Source organism: Podarcis filfolensis, assembly GCF_964270895.1.
Source record: "Podarcis filfolensis genome assembly, chromosome: 14".
Lineage (NCBI taxonomy): Eukaryota > Metazoa > Chordata > Lepidosauria > Squamata > Lacertidae > Podarcis > Podarcis filfolensis.
In genome coordinates this window covers 27,533,651-27,550,827 of record NC_139616.1, presented here as the reverse complement: position 1 = coordinate 27,550,827, position 17,177 = coordinate 27,533,651, and the positions used below count along the sequence as shown (strand labels likewise).

Below are 17,177 nucleotides of genomic sequence, written 5' to 3'. Positions count from 1 at the left end.
AGCTAGCTGCTTTGATCTTGGACAAAGAAAAGGAAGCTGGAAGCTAGCTAGCTCTGCTTTCCCCAGCAATTTGTGTGCGTAGATTTGACTGAGAACTGCTAAGCCACTGGCTCAAAACATTTTTAAAAAGTAGTTTCTTTAATGCATTCCAGTTTCCTTCCCATTTGGGGATGCAGGAGTAAGTGGGGAGGGTGGCGGCGGCGGCAGGCTCCCGAGAGAAAGGCCCACTGGCAGCACTGCAGGGCTGTTGTGCTGCAGTTGGGCAACGAGGGTGATAAAAGAGTTTGGCTTCAGCCTCTCGGCTGAGGGACCAGCCCTTCACAACAGGGGGCACTTTTCGAAAAAGGCGCGGACATCTCTCTGGCCCTCAGGCGCTGCTCTTGAGGGGGAGACGAGGGAGCCGCAATGGCGGGAGGCGGGGCCAACACGCGAAGCCCGCTCTGGAGCGCGAGGCCAGGGCGGCCCCTCGCGGCATCGCTATGACGACGAGCGCAGAGCCACCCAGCCTCCTCCTGCCACCATCTCTCCTCCTCATTGGCCGCCCTCCCGCCGGCGTGGGCCAGTGAGCAGCTGCCACACTGCAAATCCGGCCCCGTCTCCTGGAGGGGCGGGACTTCCGCCTCCTCTTTAGCTTCCCGCTGAGGCGAGAACGAGAGAAAGCGAAACTCGCCTCAGCCGCCGCTTTCTCCGGCTCGCTCTCCGTATCTCCGTATTCCTCGCCTTTCTCCCTCTCTCTCTCTCGCTCGCCGGCGGCTGGGCCTCATGGAGGCGCTTCTCCTCGCCCTGCTCCTCGCCCTTGTGCCGCTACCGGGACGCGCCTCTGACGTGCTCGAGCTCAGCGATGAGGACTTCGACAGCGGCCTGGCCGACCGCAGCGTCGCCCTCGTCGAGTTCTACGCCCCATGGTGGGTCGGAGGGAGAGGAGGCGGCCGGGCGGGCGGGGAGGGCAACGGGGCCAGGGCGCTCATGGGGGCGGGGCGGCGAGGCCCCCGCTGCTTCGGCTCTGCGCGCGCAGGAAGAGGAGCGGCACGTTTCTCGTGCGCGCGCCTCCCGCAGGTCCATAGGCAGACGGGGAGAGGGAGGTTGGCAGGCCGGTGGATCCCTTCGTCGCTGTCGCTGCCGCTGCCTTAACTGGCGCGGAGCCGAGAATGGGAAGAGCGAGGGAGGAAAGGAAGGAGGGAGTCCGCCTGCCGATCTGCCTCTCGCCGCTGCCTCTTGTCTGTCAGGCCTGTGGGGGTGAATTCTGCGCATTCCGGACGCGATATCCGCGGAAGCCTCTCCGCGATTCGCCCGGCCGCCGTGAAGGGCAGCTGGTTTGGGTTGGTAGCGGCCTCTTTATCGGGCGGGGAAAGCCGCGGTGGCTCCGGCGCTGGTGCCGCAGCCGGTTTTGAAACTGCAGCCCCCAGGCTACACCGGGGCAAGTGCCTGCGGAGGGCGGGATCTTGTTGCCGTGGCTGCTCCCGGTTGGCTGCTCCGCTGGGCTGTCACTATCAGGGATTGGCTGTTGGTCCCCTGGGAAGTGCCCGCTACCTTTGCGGAGAAGTTGGGGCAGCCATCAGGGCGTCTTATCGGCAGAAACGGAAGGGTTGGGCGCCTGCTAGCTTCCGGTGGATACCGGTAGTTGGTTCTTGGGTGAACCGTGGGTGCTGCCCTTGTGAGAACGGCGAAGCCTCCTCGCTCTGTCCGCTTCATGGGGTTGATGGGGCCACTATTAGCTTGTGCTTTTTGCGGGAGCGGGGTGCCCTTGCCAAGCAAGATGGATGATTCATGGTGCCCAGCCCACTGGCTTCAAGTGTCTCAGTGGTCCTTGATCCAAATGAATCTCAATGTATACTTGTAATAAAAGCAAAACATAGCCCTTCACAGAACAATAAAAGCCAGTTTAGCATAAAATCCCGTGGTATGAAACTTGGTACACAAGGCCAATACTTTGCTGAAGACAATCAGGTTTGATCATTGCCAAAACAGGAATTTGGAAACCATATTTATGCCTCCATGGGTTCTATGATGTGAGAAAGGTGGGATAGAAATTCAAGAAAGTAAATGAAATGCCTACATTTTGTAGGTTTAATGCAAGTATTCATATTTTAGTAAATATCAAATTGTGTATTCATTAATCCTCCTTTTGAATGTGCATCTGGTAGGGGTAATGATTCACTGTAGAGAAATCCACTCAAAATTACAAGCCAGCTAAATGCTAGCCTACTGAAGGCTGACCAGAGATAGGAAGCTGCAAGTCTAAGCCTATGCTGGGTGTATGGAAGAGGAGACTTCCGTTGTCTAGCAACCCACTTGATTTCTTTGTTGAGCATAGAGGAGAGACTGCTTCAGTCTCTTGCTCCATCCCTCCCATCACACTTGCATAGAACTCACAACTGCTATGAGGGAAGGATCTCAGGAAACCAAGAGAGGCAGACAAAAAGGAGGTCAAGAGCCAGCTTCTGTCTAACTTGGCTTGTCCCTGCTTTAAGGCCATCAACTACCAGCTATCTTCTGGGAAGGATCCTCGTAACTCTCTGTGTTCTACCATATTGCTCATTCTTCTCCCTTGCCCCCATGGATAGTGATGTTAATTGTACTATGCCTCAAAAGCATTCATCGTCTGGAAGGCAGGATATTAATAATCACAATAATCTAGTACGAAAAGAGTATTAGAACTGATTCAAGAATTTGGTCATGTGGCAGGATTTAAGCTGAACAAGTCAAAAACTAAAGTTCTTGAGAAAAATTTAACACCGATTGAGAAAGAGAGGTTTCAGAAGGAGACAGGTTTAACGTTAGTTAAGAAAGTAAAATATCTGGTGGTTAATATGACTGCTAAGAACTTAAATTTATTTAAAGATAACTATGAGAAATGTTGGACAGAAGTGAAAAAAGACTTAGAAATATGGTCAAATTTGAAGCTTTCCTTGTTGGGTCGAATTGCAGCTATAAAGATGAATGTATTGCCAAAAATGTTATTTCTGTTTCAATCATTGCAAATTTTGGACAAGATGGACTGTTTCAAGAAGTGGCAGAGAGACATTTCTAGATTTGTCTGGCAGGGCAAGAAGCCCAGAATAAAATTTAAAATATTAACTGATGCAAAGGAAAGAGGCGGATTTGCCCTGCCAGACCTTAAACTTTACTATGAATCAGCAGCATTCTGCTGGTTGAAAGACTGGCTGCTTCTTGAGAACACAGACATTTTGGATTTTGGATTTGGAAGGTTTCAATAATGTTTTTGGGTGGCATGCATATTTGTGGCATGCATATTAAGTGGTTTCCAGCTGTAATGCTTCAAGAGAATATGAAAAAAGGGTTATAAATAGGTAAAAACATAATTAAAATGATGTTGGATTGGAAATAAGTGGTATTAGCAACAAAGTTAATAAGAATATGCAAAAATGAATTGATAATGGATGAAAATACAGAGTTATAAAATGTTAAGATAAATGAAAGAGGGTAAGGATTTGCTGATTTGATTATCTAAATGGGAATACAAAAAGGGGAGGTGTGAGGAGGTCAAGGAAACAAGTTAATGAGCATAAAGTTATAAAAAATGGATTTGTTTTTAATTCTCTTTTACCTATTCATTTTTTGTATATTGTATTTTTATTTGTATTTTTTCTTTTTTATGTATTTTTTTAGGTTTTCTTTTCTTCTTCTTTTTTAATTTGTTCTTTTCATATGTTCTTTTTTGTATTTTGTAAACTGATGTTTTTGTAAAATTCCAATAAATATTATATAAAAAAATTTAATAATCACAATAAATAAATAAATTATGGTTGTCTATGCCAGACTAGTACTTGAATACAAGGATGGGCTAATGTGCTTATATCTAGATTATGTCACATTAACCTATTTATTCAAGAGTATTAACTTTTTTAAAACAAATTTAAATTTTAAAACCCTGCACAGTTTTAGTCATTGATTTTTATCTGACCTGTTGAGATGCAAGTGCGATCTTGGGCCAACAACAGTCCTTGCTGATGAAAGAAAGTGGTATGCCAACCATGCATTGAACTTTTAATCTTGTAGGTGTGGACACTGTAAACGCCTTGCTCCTGAGTATGAGTCTGCTGCCACCAGGCTAAAGGGAATAGTGCCACTTGTGAAGGTTAGTTTTGTAATGTGCTACTGCATGAAACTCTGCAGAAAAGGGACCTTTCCATAAGTTAAATTGCTTGACTACTGATAATGGAGTTGGGAGTCAGTTCCATTGGTGCCTGTGTGAATGTGGTGGGGAGTAACGTGGGATAAAAAGCTTTGAATCTATGTCTGCTGTTCTTTTGATCAAAGTCCCTGGAGGTATAGGAAGGGCCTCTGTTGGTGTTAGATGGGAATGTTTGGATGAGGATGTTTGCATGCATCTATGCTGTTGGCAATGTACAGACTGGATGGTTGTTTTTTTAGAGATGTCACCATCCTTTCCTGTGGAAAAGGCAAACCCTGCTCACATTCTCTTTAAGGTTGACTGTACAGCAAACTCAAACACCTGCAACAAGTATGGAGTGAGTGGCTATCCAACTCTCAAGATCTTCAGGAACGGGGAGGAGTCTGGTACCTATGATGGTCCAAGAACAGCTGGTAAGGAACTGTCGGCCAGGCTGTGGGTGCTGGAGGAGCTGGTTAATAGTCTGCAGCAGCCCTGGCACAGAGTGGAGGGTTATTGCATGCATGTTCTGCTTGTAGACCTCCCAACATCATCTGGTTGGCCTCTGTAAGAACAAGATGCTAGACAATATGGGCTTTTGTTCTGATCTAGCTGTAGGGCTCTTCTGATTGAAGCCTTCATTTAAAGGGTATTTGTGTAATGCCTTGTATAGCCTTGTATATTGGATGTCCCCAAAGCAATCCCTACATGCAGCCTGCCACTAACTATGCCAAACTTCTCTCCCAAGATGGAATTGTGAGCCACCTGAAGAAACAGGCTGGGCCAGCCTCAGTTGCTCTCCGCTCTGATACTTTTGAGAAATTCATCAGTGAAAAGGATCCTGCTGTGGTGGGTAAGTAGTGGGGGGATTTTGGGTGGGGGAGGTGATCAGATTCCCCCCCCCCCGAGCCTTCACATGCTAAGATGTGGAGGGGGGTCGCCAGTCTTTCTGAAATTAGACATCATAGACTGCAGTTGTTAGCACAGGATCTCACAGAGCTTTGAACTGGCAGTGCAGAGTTACCTCTTCTGTTCCAGTCCTCTTAACCTGATCTCAGTAGTAAAAATGTTCAGATAAAAACGTTCTGCAGTGTTGATTTGAGCCACTCCCAGCTTCAAATATTAGAAGCCGGGGACTGGTCTCCTTGGATGCAATTTGCAGGTTCTTGCATATGGCTCACTGTTTTTGTGTCCAGGTGGGATAGCTAAACTGCTTCTGCTACTCTTCTTTCATATGGAGTCCTTTGCCTTTTATGATGTTCTGCAGGTTTCTTCAAGGAGTTGTTTGGTGATGCACATTCAGAGTACATGAAAGCAGCGAGCAACTTGAGAGACCATTACCGCTTTGGGCACACGAGTGATGAGGATCTAGTTAAAAAATATGAGCCAGATGGCGAGTAAGTAGCACATGGGCCTCTATTCTCCTGATTGGTCTACCAAAATATAAGAATATAAGACACAAATTTCAGAAATGCATCTGGGCATAACAGCTCTGCCTGGCTTCCTGTTGCTCCCCACAATGAATTTCCCCCACTTGTATAGCAAGCTGTTTCTGACGGATAGACCACTGGTTCTCTTTGGACTGAGCTTGAGCAACACTCAAATGGCTTGCCAGTATAGGCAAGCCGTGTTCCTAGCAACTGTCTTTGTAAAGTAGTGATTGTACCTTCCGCGGTCCTATGCAACATTCCCTCCCCCCCCCCCCCCCGCCAACACTCAAGTCCCTGCTGGGCTGCTTCCTGCTTGTTTTTCCTGCCACCTGAAGGGAGCAGGCAAGTCAGAGCTTGATGTGCTTGCTGACTGTCATTCAGCTTTTCCTTGGGGAGTTGGTTAAGCAGCTGAGACACCTGCTAGCAAATGTGGCTGGAAGCCCATGTTGAAAGAGCAAGGGAGTCCTGTTTGTAAGCCAAGCCCTAGCAAGAGCACAGACTGTTTGAGGGTGATGTGTGCTTGGTTCACTGTCAAGTTGCACCGATCAACTTTCCACAGAGGCATTATCCTGTTCCGTCCCCCACACCTGGAAAACAAGTTTGAGGACAACACTGTGCGATACACAGAGGACAAGATCACAACTGGCAAGATCAAGAAGTTCCTTCAGGAGAACATGTAAGTGTATGGCAGCTTCTCTCCTGCCAGTCTAGAGTGAGTGTCTGTGTCTGTGTCCGCAGTGTGAGATCCACATGCTAATGTGATTTGGGGGTTCCTTCTGTTCTTTAGCTTTGGCATCTGCCCACACATGACGGAAGACAACAAAGAGCTGATCCAAGGCAAGGACCTGCTGGTGGCTTATTATGATGTAGATTACGAAAAGAATCCCAAGGGGTCCAACTACTGGCGCAACAGGTGAGAACACAGCAAGGACTATACTGGGAAAGTTAAATGAGTGAGGTTGGAGAGACCTGCAAGCCACTGATATGTTCTGACCCCACTGTCACAGGCAATATGTGCCTGACCTGCCAGTTGCTGGGAACCATAGGTGGGGAGATCACTGCTGATGCTGTAGTTGGGTCCTGCTTGCTGGCTTCCCGCTGGGGCAGTGGTTTTAAACCAGTGTGCCACGGTACCCTGGGGTGCCTTGAATGATGGTCAGGGTGCCTCCCTCCTCTGATGCCCTCTCATGTCTCTGCCTCCCAAAGGCTTGTGTGACTGTTTGTTGCAGCATCCTTGGCTACAAGCTCTGCTAGTTGCCAGAAGCTGAGGTGGCCTTGTAGTAAGTAAGCAAGCAAGCAAGCAGGTGAGGGAGCCTAGCCAGCCAGTTTGCCAGCCCTTGCTGTTGGGAATGAACAGACAAGTCCTAGGCCCCTGTGGGTCAAGGGAGGCAGCTCAGAGACCTGCCCAGAGAACTCAAAGAAGAGGAGAAGAGGCTGAGAAAACACTCTGTGAAGGAGGATATTTGAAAAGAGTGAGAGGCTGCCAGCTCTGCAGGCAAGGGGTGACATAACTGGGCTCCTGAGTCCCACAGGGGTGTCACAGAAAGAATATAGTTGGTCAAGGGAGCAGTGGACTCAAAAAGGTTGAAAACATTTGCACTGGAGCAGCTGGTTGACCACTGGGAGCAGGACACTTTGTCTTGATCTAGTGGTCTCATATGTCTGTGCCAGAGGCCATGCCTCTTGTGGCTGCTCTATAGCCCAAACAGAAGGGCTGCAGCAGTTCCAGCATGCCAACATCCCCCTCCCTAGGAAGAGTGGGGGCAAGAAGCCAGCAATAGTATAAGCTGTGGAGGTCCCCCATCAGCAGTGAATAACTTATGGAAGGAGACTGGGCAGTGACACTTCTGCCCTTGGCCAATCATTGATCACTTTGGTGGCTCTTTGAGGCTGCTCCAAGCACACTTGATCCTTTAGCTATAGAATTTGGGACTGCTTTGACTTGAACACATCACCACCTCTGCCTGAGCCAAGGTACTTCCAAAATTGGCTCTTAATTAATTAAAATGGTTTGCTTGCCTTCACGCATGCCTTGAAGAGCACAGGTGCGCTGTGACTCCTGATTATCTTGGGCTATCACAAAAAAGTTTTGTTATTGCTTTTGCAGAGTGATGAAGGTAGCCCGGAGTTTCCTGGATGCTGGACACAAACTCAGCTTTGCTGTTGCTAGTCGGAAGACCTTCGGTCATGAGCTCTCAGAGTTTGGATTGGATGGCTCTACCACCGATGTTCCTCTTGTTGCCATCAGGACAGCTAAGGGAGAGAAATTTGTCATGCAGGAGGAATTCTCGTAAGTGGAGCATTTGTTTATACTGCAAGGGTGCACACTGCTTCTGAGGTGGTCTGGAGTGGGGACCTCCCACTGCCTGTTCCTGAGCAATTCTGAGCATAAAGCATCATAGGCCAATCCAGGACAGAAAGTCTTCTAGTGACTTTAAAGGGGGATTACAAATTTGGGAAGGACTGGTTGAAACAATTCTCTCGTTTGGTTTGCAGCCGTGATGGGAAGGCCCTGGAGAGATTCCTCCAGGATTATTTTGATGGAAACCTGAAGAAATACCTGAAATCTGAGCCCATCCCAGAGAACAATGATGGGCCTGTGAAGGTGGGAGCTGCTGCTTGTTCTGTCTCATCAAGGGTGGTGGGAGCCTTGGGCCCCTTCAGATGATATTGGACTTCCATCAGCCCTAGCCAGCGTTGCCCAAAGATAAGGGATTATGGGAGCAATAGGTCAACAGCAGCTGGAGGGCCCCCTACTCCTAGCTTAAAAAAAACTAGATCTCGTAAGAATAACTCGCTCTACGTGGGGCTGCCCTTGAGACTGACCCAGAAACTCCAGCGGGTGCAGAATGCTGCAGCGAGACTCCTTACAGGGTCCTTGCATACGGGGGTCACATTCACCCAGTGCTATACCAGCTGCACTGGCTCCCGGTGGAGTACAGGATCAGGTTTAAGGTGCTGGTTTTAACTTTTAAAGCCCTATATGGCCTAGGACCCTCATACCTACGGGACCACCTCTCCTGGTATGTCCCACAGAGGACCTTACAGTCTTCAAACAAAAAAACACCTAGGAGGTCCCGGGCCACAGAGAGGTTAGGCTGGCCTCAACCAGAGCCAGGGCTTTTTCGGCTGTGGCTCCAATCTGGTGGAACACTCTGTCACAAGAGACTAGGGCCCTGTGGGACTTGACATCTTTCCGAAGGGCCTGCAAGACAGAGCTGTTCCACCAGGCCTTTGGTCAAAGGCATAGCCTGACCCCCTCCTTTCATTAATTTGATTTGAACTGATTTTATAATGAATTGATTTTAGAATGCTGTATTATTTTACTGTTGTTAGCTTCTCTGCGCCCAGCTTTGGCTGGGGAAGGCGGGATATAAATACAATTTTATTATTATTATTATTATTAACCAAGAAGGGGACTCCTCTGTTGTATTTTGGGTCATGTTGCAGCAGGTGGCAAGGTATGACTGATGTGCAACACCCCAAAACATTCCATATCAAATTCCAAAATGCCCACAAATTTCTCCACTTTGTTCTAAGTTTCATGCAGTTTAAATAAGATTAATGTGCACATTTATTAACTTCAGCTCTTTCTGAGCTATGTCTTGAGGCTGTAGCTTTCCCAGGGTGGCTGATGTTAATAGCTGCTGGGCAGTTTCATCAAAAAACATGAAAAAGACAAATTGAAATTACAAGTTGGGTTGAACAAGCCCAAAATTTGAAGTACAAGGAAATCTTAAAGTAGCTATGTTTTCCCTGAATTAAGTTTAAGTTTATATGTTCTTGATGCATACCAAAACTGTTTCTGGACACCTGGAATTCAGGAATTCAATTCATAGATGGGAAACAGGCAGATTTGGATGTGATCTGTATATTGATTGAACTGCTGGGAAAATGAGAAGCTTCCTGCATATTATTCAGCTTGTAATAACACTAAAATTAGGCACAGTGTGTCTTGGGAACCTCCCCTTTTGAGACTGCATGTTCTCCCCCCAGGTGGTTGTGGCTGAGAACTTTGACGAAATCGTGAATGCTGAGGGCAAGGATGTGCTTGTGGAGTTCTACGCGCCTTGGTGTGGCCACTGCAAGAACCTGGAACCCAAATACAAGGAGCTTGGAGAGAAGGTATGCCCAAGGGGCGGGAGGAGGATCTGAGTGCCTGAGTGTCTCTCTCCCTTAATAGAGGTCCCGGTTCATAGGTGACCATAGAGAAGGGATCTTACCTGCAGGGACCTTGATACTGTGTATTTGAGCAAGGTTCTCCTGGGTGTGGAATAGCCCCTAGGGGACTGGCACTGCTCTGCTATCATGAATTGACTGCTTCTACCAGTGTGAAATTGCTGATTGGATTATCTTTCAACAGCTCAGCAAAGATCCCAACATTATTATAGCCAAGATGGATGCTACAGCCAATGATGTGCCTTCTCCCTACGAAGTGCGAGGGTAAGAGAATTATGCTTGGTAGCCACTGGCTGGTTCTTGCCTGCCCTCTGCTGTCAGTGAGAGTGTAGCTGTCCTGCAGGTGCAGTGTTGGGCCTTTTAGGACGAGTCCTTTGCAGCCCACCCACACCTACATTGTGTGCTTGCACTATGCCACCTTGAAGAATGGCTGCTGTATGGAGGCTTATGCATGTAAACACCAGGCATATTTCCTCCAGGGCAGTCATTCAGGATACCACTGAATGTCCTGCTGAGTGGTCTTTCTTTCTTTGTTGACAGCTTCCCCACAATTTATTTTTCGCCTGCGGGGAGCAAGCAAAGTCCAAAGAAATATGAGGTGAGTTCATGCTTATACCGGGTTCCCTAGAGTAATAATAACCAGCTGCAATGAAGTCTTTTTTCTTTTGCCCATTAATCCTAAAATATGGCAAGTAGCATAAATGATCAACTGGAATGCGTTGAGGTTGCTGTGTGTGTTAGTGATTGGAACTTAATGCCTTGAGCACTGTTGCACTTTGCCTGACTTGTGTCTTCTTGACAGGGGGGGCGTGAGGTGAATGACTTTGTCAGCTACCTGAAGCGGGAGGCCACTTACCCACCCATTCTACAGGAGGATGAAAAACCCAAGAAGAAGAAGAAGGCGCCCAAGGAGGATCTGTGAGCGGGGAGGGGGGCTTGGTGTCATCATCGCCCTTGTCTGCAGAAGAGCCCATGGCCACTCCTGGAGGTGGGGCCCTGTGGGGCAGTCTAAGCTGTTGGAAAGTGAAGCCACATTGAGCAGAGGGGACCCAGCTGCTGCTGCTGTTCTGTTTAATTTCCTGCCCCCTCATCTCTTAACTGCACTGGCCTTGAATGCCCTGGACTGGCTGATATTTGTGGGTGGGGAGGGGGAGGGTTTGTTTTCTAATTTTTTGTACATTTGAAGAAGTGAATCAATAAATGACCCCCTTAGGCCCCAAGCTGCCTTTCTGTGATGTTGGAAGCGGAAGGACTTCTCCCTGTCTCTTTGAGCGGGATACATTTACCTGTTTCTGGTACTTTGCTAACTTGGGAGGCTGCTCTGCCAGATAACTTTTGTTCCCCATAGAAGTTACTGAACAACTCAGCTGTTCTTGAGAACTTTGAATGTTGATTTTAGCTTGGGATAGCCTAGCTCTGCAGAGGGGCCTAAGCAGCATTGTCAAATGAACATGTAGCAGATTAATAACATAACTGATTGATACGAAGTGAAGGGAGATGGCATGTCTGTTTAAACGATCTTCACAAAATGCAATTTTTTGTATAACTTCTCATGTGGAGAGTCTCTGAGAGATGTGGTAGGTGCCAAGCTTTAAGCCTGTGTGACAAAGACCTGTCTCTGCAGCCACTAGAAACTTTGAAAACAAAGCAGCATAAGCCAGGCAAGATTAAAGTATTCCTTGAAGAAAAAGTTTCTAGCAAAGTTCCTACTGCCTTGGGTGTAAGTTTCTGAACAAATGTCAACTGGAGTTGGACAAGCGAAGTGTTAGCATATTGAGATTGTCCTACCTAAAAATGCAAGACTACCCACACTCCAGTTTTTCCAATTAAGGCACAAGAATATACTTGCTGACTATGAAACAATTCTAAAGCACAGCTTTGTTTCAAGCCAAAGATGGCTGCTCTGGTTGTGGATAGCTTGAAGTTACTTTAGGCTGCCACAAACAAGTTGCTACAGAAGGACGGGGAAAAGGGAGCACCCTCGCCCTGCTTTAAGTGTTTCTTTTCAAATTGCTTTCAGCTAGCAAGATGTTGCAGAGCAGACTTGGACCAAAACATAAGAGGAACGTACTGTAAGCCGGGCCTGTTCTTAAGCTGTACAAAGCTCACTCCAAGAGCAAGCAGTTGCAGTAAAACACTAGAGCCCCCCTGTGCTTGCTGTGAGGAGTTGCAGGTGATGCTGCCCTCATCATCTCCTCTCGCCACAGCCCCTCTGCCCAGCCGGAGAGACATTCTGCTCAAAGTTTAGGATTTGAGCCTTGATGTGGGAGAGCTTGTGGTGCAGATACTCGCAGTGCCTCTTTTCTTCTTGGTAGTTAGGATACACCTGCAGAGAAGGAAACAGTTCAGCCACCAGGAGGAAAGAAAGCACCCCCCTCCCTGATGCCAGCCTGGGTTCCTCACCTTTTTGAAGTGCCTGTATTCTTGCAAAATCTGATCTTCTAGGACCTGTAACCCAAGAGAGCTAGTTCAGCCCAGGACCCAGGCAGGGAAGGTCCCTTCCCTTTTGTTTCCTGAAATGTTGTTACCTTGTACTCCTTGGTTCCTTGCTGCATTCGCCTAAGCCTTGTGCCCAGCTGGGCAAACCTCCTGCTCACACTCCCAATCCTGGCATGGAGGTGGCGGTATGTGGTGTAGTCTGCACTGAAGTCCTCCTGGTAGGCTCGGTACTGCTTTACTGAGCAAATGGGGACATATTTCCTAGTTTCAAAAGATACATTATGTGAGTCAGAAGATGGAAAGGGAGAGCCTCCTCCCTTGGGGAATTTGACCCAAGGTATCAAACACTGTATTGGTTGGGAAGGCCAAGAGCAGCAGCCACCTCTTCAATCCATCTCCCACATCAGGAGTAGAACCTTTTTTGGTCCCAAGGACTGTGTTCCAGCATGGACAGTCTTCCAGAAGCTCCATTTGATCCCTAGGCATGAGATCCCCACACCAAATGTACAACAAGGCTGGGCACCAGTGAAAATGATGCTGGTTCCCAAATGGCTGAGGCCTATGAAAAATGCCCTTGCCTTGTGTGCAGTGCAGCTAAATACTTACAAGTAGTATTTGAGGTTTTCCTCTGAGGTGCTGGCATGGTCTGGGGAGGGAAAAAGGAAAAGCAGAGTCATTGTGGTGGCAGCAGTCGCCCTGCAGCCCTGCATTGGACACCAGCATCTCCCACCAATGTGAGTTGCTCAATGCTTTCCCAAGCTCATTCCATCTGGATATTTTGGTCTACACCTCCCATCAGCCCAACTGCTCTGCAGTCCAAAACACCTGGAAGGTTGGGAAGATTGGGAAGGTGGTTCTAGACAGCTTTTTAGGCCCAAGTTGACAGCACAGGTACTTCCTGGTTTAAACCATTCTGCCAGACTGGGAAGGCTGAGCTTTCCATTTTGCTCAAGGTCAGGAGCAGACTGCAGAGGTTCCAGTTGCCATCATATTTGATGTTTGTGCTGGGAGTGCATCTGCCAGACTCCTCACCTGCCTGCCTCTCCTCTTCCCCTGGCCACTCAACCTCTGGTGCTCTATGACTTCCTGCTTCAGGTTCCTCATCCGAGCTCTGAACCTCTCCTATGATGTCACTGCAATCGGTCTGGGCCCTGCTTTTCACTGCCGCTGCAGGCTGCATTTTGCGTCCCCACCAGCTGCTCTCGGCTCCTGTAAAGTGAGGCCCCTGCCATCTCCTGGATCTTGGCCCAAGTGCAGCTCGGAGAGGTTGTAGTCTCTGAAAAATAATATCCACACTTCACTCTTTCCAGGCACAGTCCACTTTAAAGCACTGTGTCTGAGTATGGCAAATGATAAGCCCTCTCTTACAGTCTAATCTGCCAAGTGGATACTAGGAACAACAGGATAATGATGGTTCCCTCTAGGCAGGAAGACCAACTGAAAACCACCATGCAGTAGCACACACAGGCAGGCAAATGAGAACAGAAATGGAAGACAAGAAAGTCCCCCTCCCCCTGTGCCCACAGGAGCCTGCAATGCCTGGGAATTAGAGAGGCTGCCCAGAGGGGGTGATGCAACCACAGCCTTGCCATGGCATCATCGGCTGTTGCTGCTACTGCTCTGAATTAAAGCACTGTTGCAGGACTCTGAATTAAAGCACCACCATTGCAGGACTCACCGCTCTTAAAGGACTACCACCTTGAGAAGGGGCAAACTTTTCAGATGGAGGGCTTGGGAAGGGCTTGGCCAAAGCTTGCTGGGCCTCTTTCCTGCAGAAGTGGAAAGAGAACTGTTAAAAGCTGACCATGGCAGAGCAGAATAGTGGGAACAACTATACACCCACACATAAAGAGACAGGATTATGCTAGAGAGGGAGGGGGAGAGAGAGAGAATGAGGACTAAGACCACAAGGATCCCCTATCCCTCCCCAGTAGTCTAACTCCCAGACTCATTGCTCTACCTGCACAAGTGCTCAGATGCTTCCTGATGCTGCTGCAGAGCACCTGTCCAGGCCTCCTTTCTAGGTTGCAGACTGTCTTCTTTCAAGCTGTAACTTCTTTCTGGGGGGCTCAGCTGCCCCATCTGTGGGGTAAAGGGGTGGTGAGGGAGGCTCCAGCAAGGTGAGGAAGCCCAGTGGCCTCTCCCAGACCTACCTCAGCCTGCAACTGTGGCCTCTCCAACAAGCCCAACAGCCTCTTAGCCCTCTGGTCGCTTCCGTCCAGCACCTGCACTGGTGGCCATGGGGGCTCATTGGCTGGGGGACTGCTTTCATTGCCTTTCCCTCTGGGGCTCTCTGAGGCTGCTTTCCTTGGGAGGAGGGCGCCAGTCTCTACAGTGCAGAAAAGCAGAAAGTCAAGGCAAAGGGAGTGAGGGAATAGAGCCAGCCTTGGCTGTCAGTGGCTCAACCCCCTCCCCAATGCTAATTGCAGAAGACAGTTTCCATTCTTCATCCACAGTGATTGTCTATAGCAACTGAGCTGAAATTTGGATGTTGCACTTCAGATCCACTTATTAAATTTGTATACCACCCTTAATCCAAAGATCTCAAGGTGGTTCACACATGGAAGGATTTCATAAATCCAGGGTAGCTTTATACTAGTTATAAGGTTTTCGTTAAGATACCAAACTAAACTGCTCCATTATGATCACACGTTAGTAAAAACAGTTTGCTAGGTGGTTTTAAAACAAGCTCCACTGCTTCTTAGGATATATACATTCTAGGTTAGAACCAGAGACCTTTGAATGGCAGCGCTCACAAATTGTTGCTTTCAGGAAGTGGGTAGGGGAGAGAGGTGGTGGCAATTTGTGCCAATTCCCCTTTCAGCTCCTATCCAAGAAGCCCTTGCTGCCCCTTGCCCCTCTCTCCTCACCTGGGTTTGGGAACACAGCTGCTGCCCTATGGCAGGTCGACCTCTCTACCCCCCATCTGGACTGGGAGGCCTCCACAACCATGGCACAGATGGTGATCTTCTCCTGGATGGCTCCTCTACCCTCCAGCCACCTGAGCAAAAAAGAGCAATGTTCAGGGAAGCCTCTCTCCCCCATTCCCACCCTCCCAGGGAAACAGCCTTTGGGCTGGGCCAGCTCACCTGGTACTGGCCTGGCGGACGCAATCGAAGCTGGCCTGCGGCTGCTCCTTCGTATAGCGTGAGAGGTAGAAGGTGAAGCGGAAAGTCCGTGGGTCACGACGGCCTGCAGTGGTCCCGCAGGGCACCTTCAGATACTGGACAGCATAAAAAGAGAAGAGTGGGGATCTGGTCTGGCCCCTTGGCCTCAGGAGCAGGGCCTGACGCTAGACATGTGGCTGGGGGCTGTTTCTGTGGCTGTGGGGCCTGGCTCTGCCTGGGTGAAAAACACTGGGGCGGTGCATTTCCAGGGGTCAGTCTTGGCCCTGCGCAAGAAGGGTGTGGGCGGGGCTCCCCGTAGAGAGCAGCGAAGACGCGGCTCCTGCCCGCCCCGTCTCTTTCCCTCTTCCGTTGCTACTAAAGGGGACTTTCAGCCCGAAAAAGAAGCGACTTTCGACGGGGCGGGCTGCCCCGTTCCAGCGCCGAGACAGCAGAGCATTCCGCGGGGAGGACGCCGCAGCCAGGCTCGGTCTGCCGCTCGCGCGAGACTCGTTAGCCGCCTTGCAGAAAGCCGCGGGGAGCTCGTTAGGAAGCAGGCGGCGCCCGCGGCGATAGCAACGGCCACGGCGCCCCTCCGTTGCCCAGCCCCGGCGATGGGACTCGACAGGACCCCTGCCCAATGCACGGCGCTGGGAAATATCCTTACCCCTTGGCTGCCCTGGAAGGCGATCACGGGACGCGGCGCCGCCACCTGCAGAAAAAAAGCGGGCAGTGAGACCTGTCCTCCCGCCAAGTGACTGGCCGTACGGCAATCGCCTCCAACCCAGCCCGTTACCTGACACCGCTGGTAGGCGAGCAAGGCCTGGAGGGCCGAGTCGGTAAGTTTCACGTGGAAGAGGCTGAGGCGGGCGCCCCGCGAGCCGGGGCGGTAGGAAAGGCGCTCCGTCGCCTGCCGCGGCATCGCTGGAGTGAGCGGCTGTGGTGGCGCCGCCTGGGCGGGACTTGGGCTCGACGGCGGGGCGGGGCCGCTGCTCCTTGCTCGGCAGCCGCTGCTGCTGCTCAAACCGGTGCGCGTGCCCAGCCCGGGATGCCTGGCCAGACCGGCCTCCGTTTGGGGCGTGGGAAAGGCCCGTAGCAAGAAGAGACCTCGGAGCTTTAGTCTGCCGGCCCTTCCAGAAGAAGGGCGCCGCCGATTACCCACCAAGTCCCTCAACAGTTTGCCCCGAGGAAGAACGGTCGGTCCGTTATCCAGGTCTTCGGGGGAGCTTCTGCCCATTGTCCCCGGTCCCCCAGACCGGAGATCCCGGGGCTGGGCCCCTCTTTGGGCCCCGGGCCTCGTATCTACTCCAAAGCCCCCCGCGGCAGCCGACCCTGGACCCTTGGCCACGTGCAGCGGGGCCACGTGCTTCTTGGGACTCTCCAGTAAGCCTCTTAGAGCCCCGCAGGTCACCGGGCAATAATCTGGGGCGGAGCAGCATCCCCTAAGAACCGCTAAGACTGTCGGATGCGCCTCTTCGGTTGAGTGGCTTCCCTCGCCCAGAAGACCACCATAGACGTTTACTTCTGGGCATAGGAGCAAACTCCTAGGCGCCATGGGGTGTTCAGCGCCCCAAAAAATATTTGCGGGGGCCGCCCTCCCCCACAGTTGATGGGCAGTGCTATTCAAATAGTGTGCATGCACCTCATCATGTGATCAAGTTATGCGAGCGGGGCTTACCTGCTCCCCCAATGTTTTATTGAGGTTGGCACTTCTTCTGGGTGGTCTGTTCCTACATGAGAGAATTGGGATGGAGGGCAAAGCCAACTGAGTTTTCTCAGAATCTAGCCTGTCAGGAGATGGGGAGGAACCCATTCATCCACGGGAGGTATTCCCTCTTAGCGCAAATCTTTGGGGCGTTGCGTAGCATAAGAGGAAACCCCCTTTAACGT

At 50.1% G+C, this 17,177-nt stretch overlaps 2 protein-coding genes across 5 annotated transcripts; one reads left to right on the top strand and one right to left on the bottom strand.

Annotated features, from left to right (window-relative positions):
- The first annotated feature begins 486 nt into the window (after positions 1-486).
- Positions 487-10,964, top strand: PDIA3 (protein disulfide isomerase family A member 3). The gene is made up of 13 exons (XM_083585475.1): positions 487-905; positions 4,021-4,099; positions 4,452-4,569; positions 4,884-4,988; positions 5,403-5,532; positions 6,125-6,241; positions 6,353-6,478; positions 7,673-7,855; positions 8,062-8,170; positions 9,562-9,690; positions 9,929-10,008; positions 10,285-10,342; positions 10,547-10,964. Exons 1-13 carry the CDS (start codon positions 763-765, stop codon positions 10,664-10,666), a joined length of 1,497 nt encoding a protein of 498 aa, XP_083441601.1. The 5' UTR covers positions 487-762; the 3' UTR covers positions 10,667-10,964.
- Positions 9,122-16,852, bottom strand: ELL3 (elongation factor for RNA polymerase II 3). 4 transcript variants are annotated; one of them, XM_083585474.1, is made up of 12 exons: positions 16,084-16,212; positions 15,955-15,999; positions 15,273-15,406; positions 15,054-15,184; positions 14,337-14,512; positions 14,144-14,265; positions 13,862-13,952; positions 13,216-13,459; positions 12,790-12,829; positions 12,273-12,444; positions 12,148-12,192; positions 9,122-12,070 (listed from the first exon to the last, which is right to left on the bottom strand). In XM_083585474.1, the coding sequence occupies exons 1-12, from the start codon at positions 16,207-16,209 to the stop codon at positions 11,933-11,935; spliced, it is 1,464 nt and encodes a 487-aa protein (XP_083441600.1). In that variant the 5' UTR covers positions 16,210-16,212; the 3' UTR covers positions 9,122-11,932. The 4 variants fall into 4 exon arrangements, with proteins under 4 accessions (XP_083441600.1, XP_083441598.1, XP_083441597.1 ...); XM_083585472.1 differs by lacking the exon at positions 16,084-16,212 and adding an exon at positions 16,450-16,852 and having other exon boundaries at positions 10,878-12,070; XM_083585471.1 differs by lacking the exon at positions 16,084-16,212 and adding an exon at positions 16,450-16,852 and having other exon boundaries at positions 10,878-12,192.
- Positions 16,853-17,177: the final 325 nt, after the last annotated feature.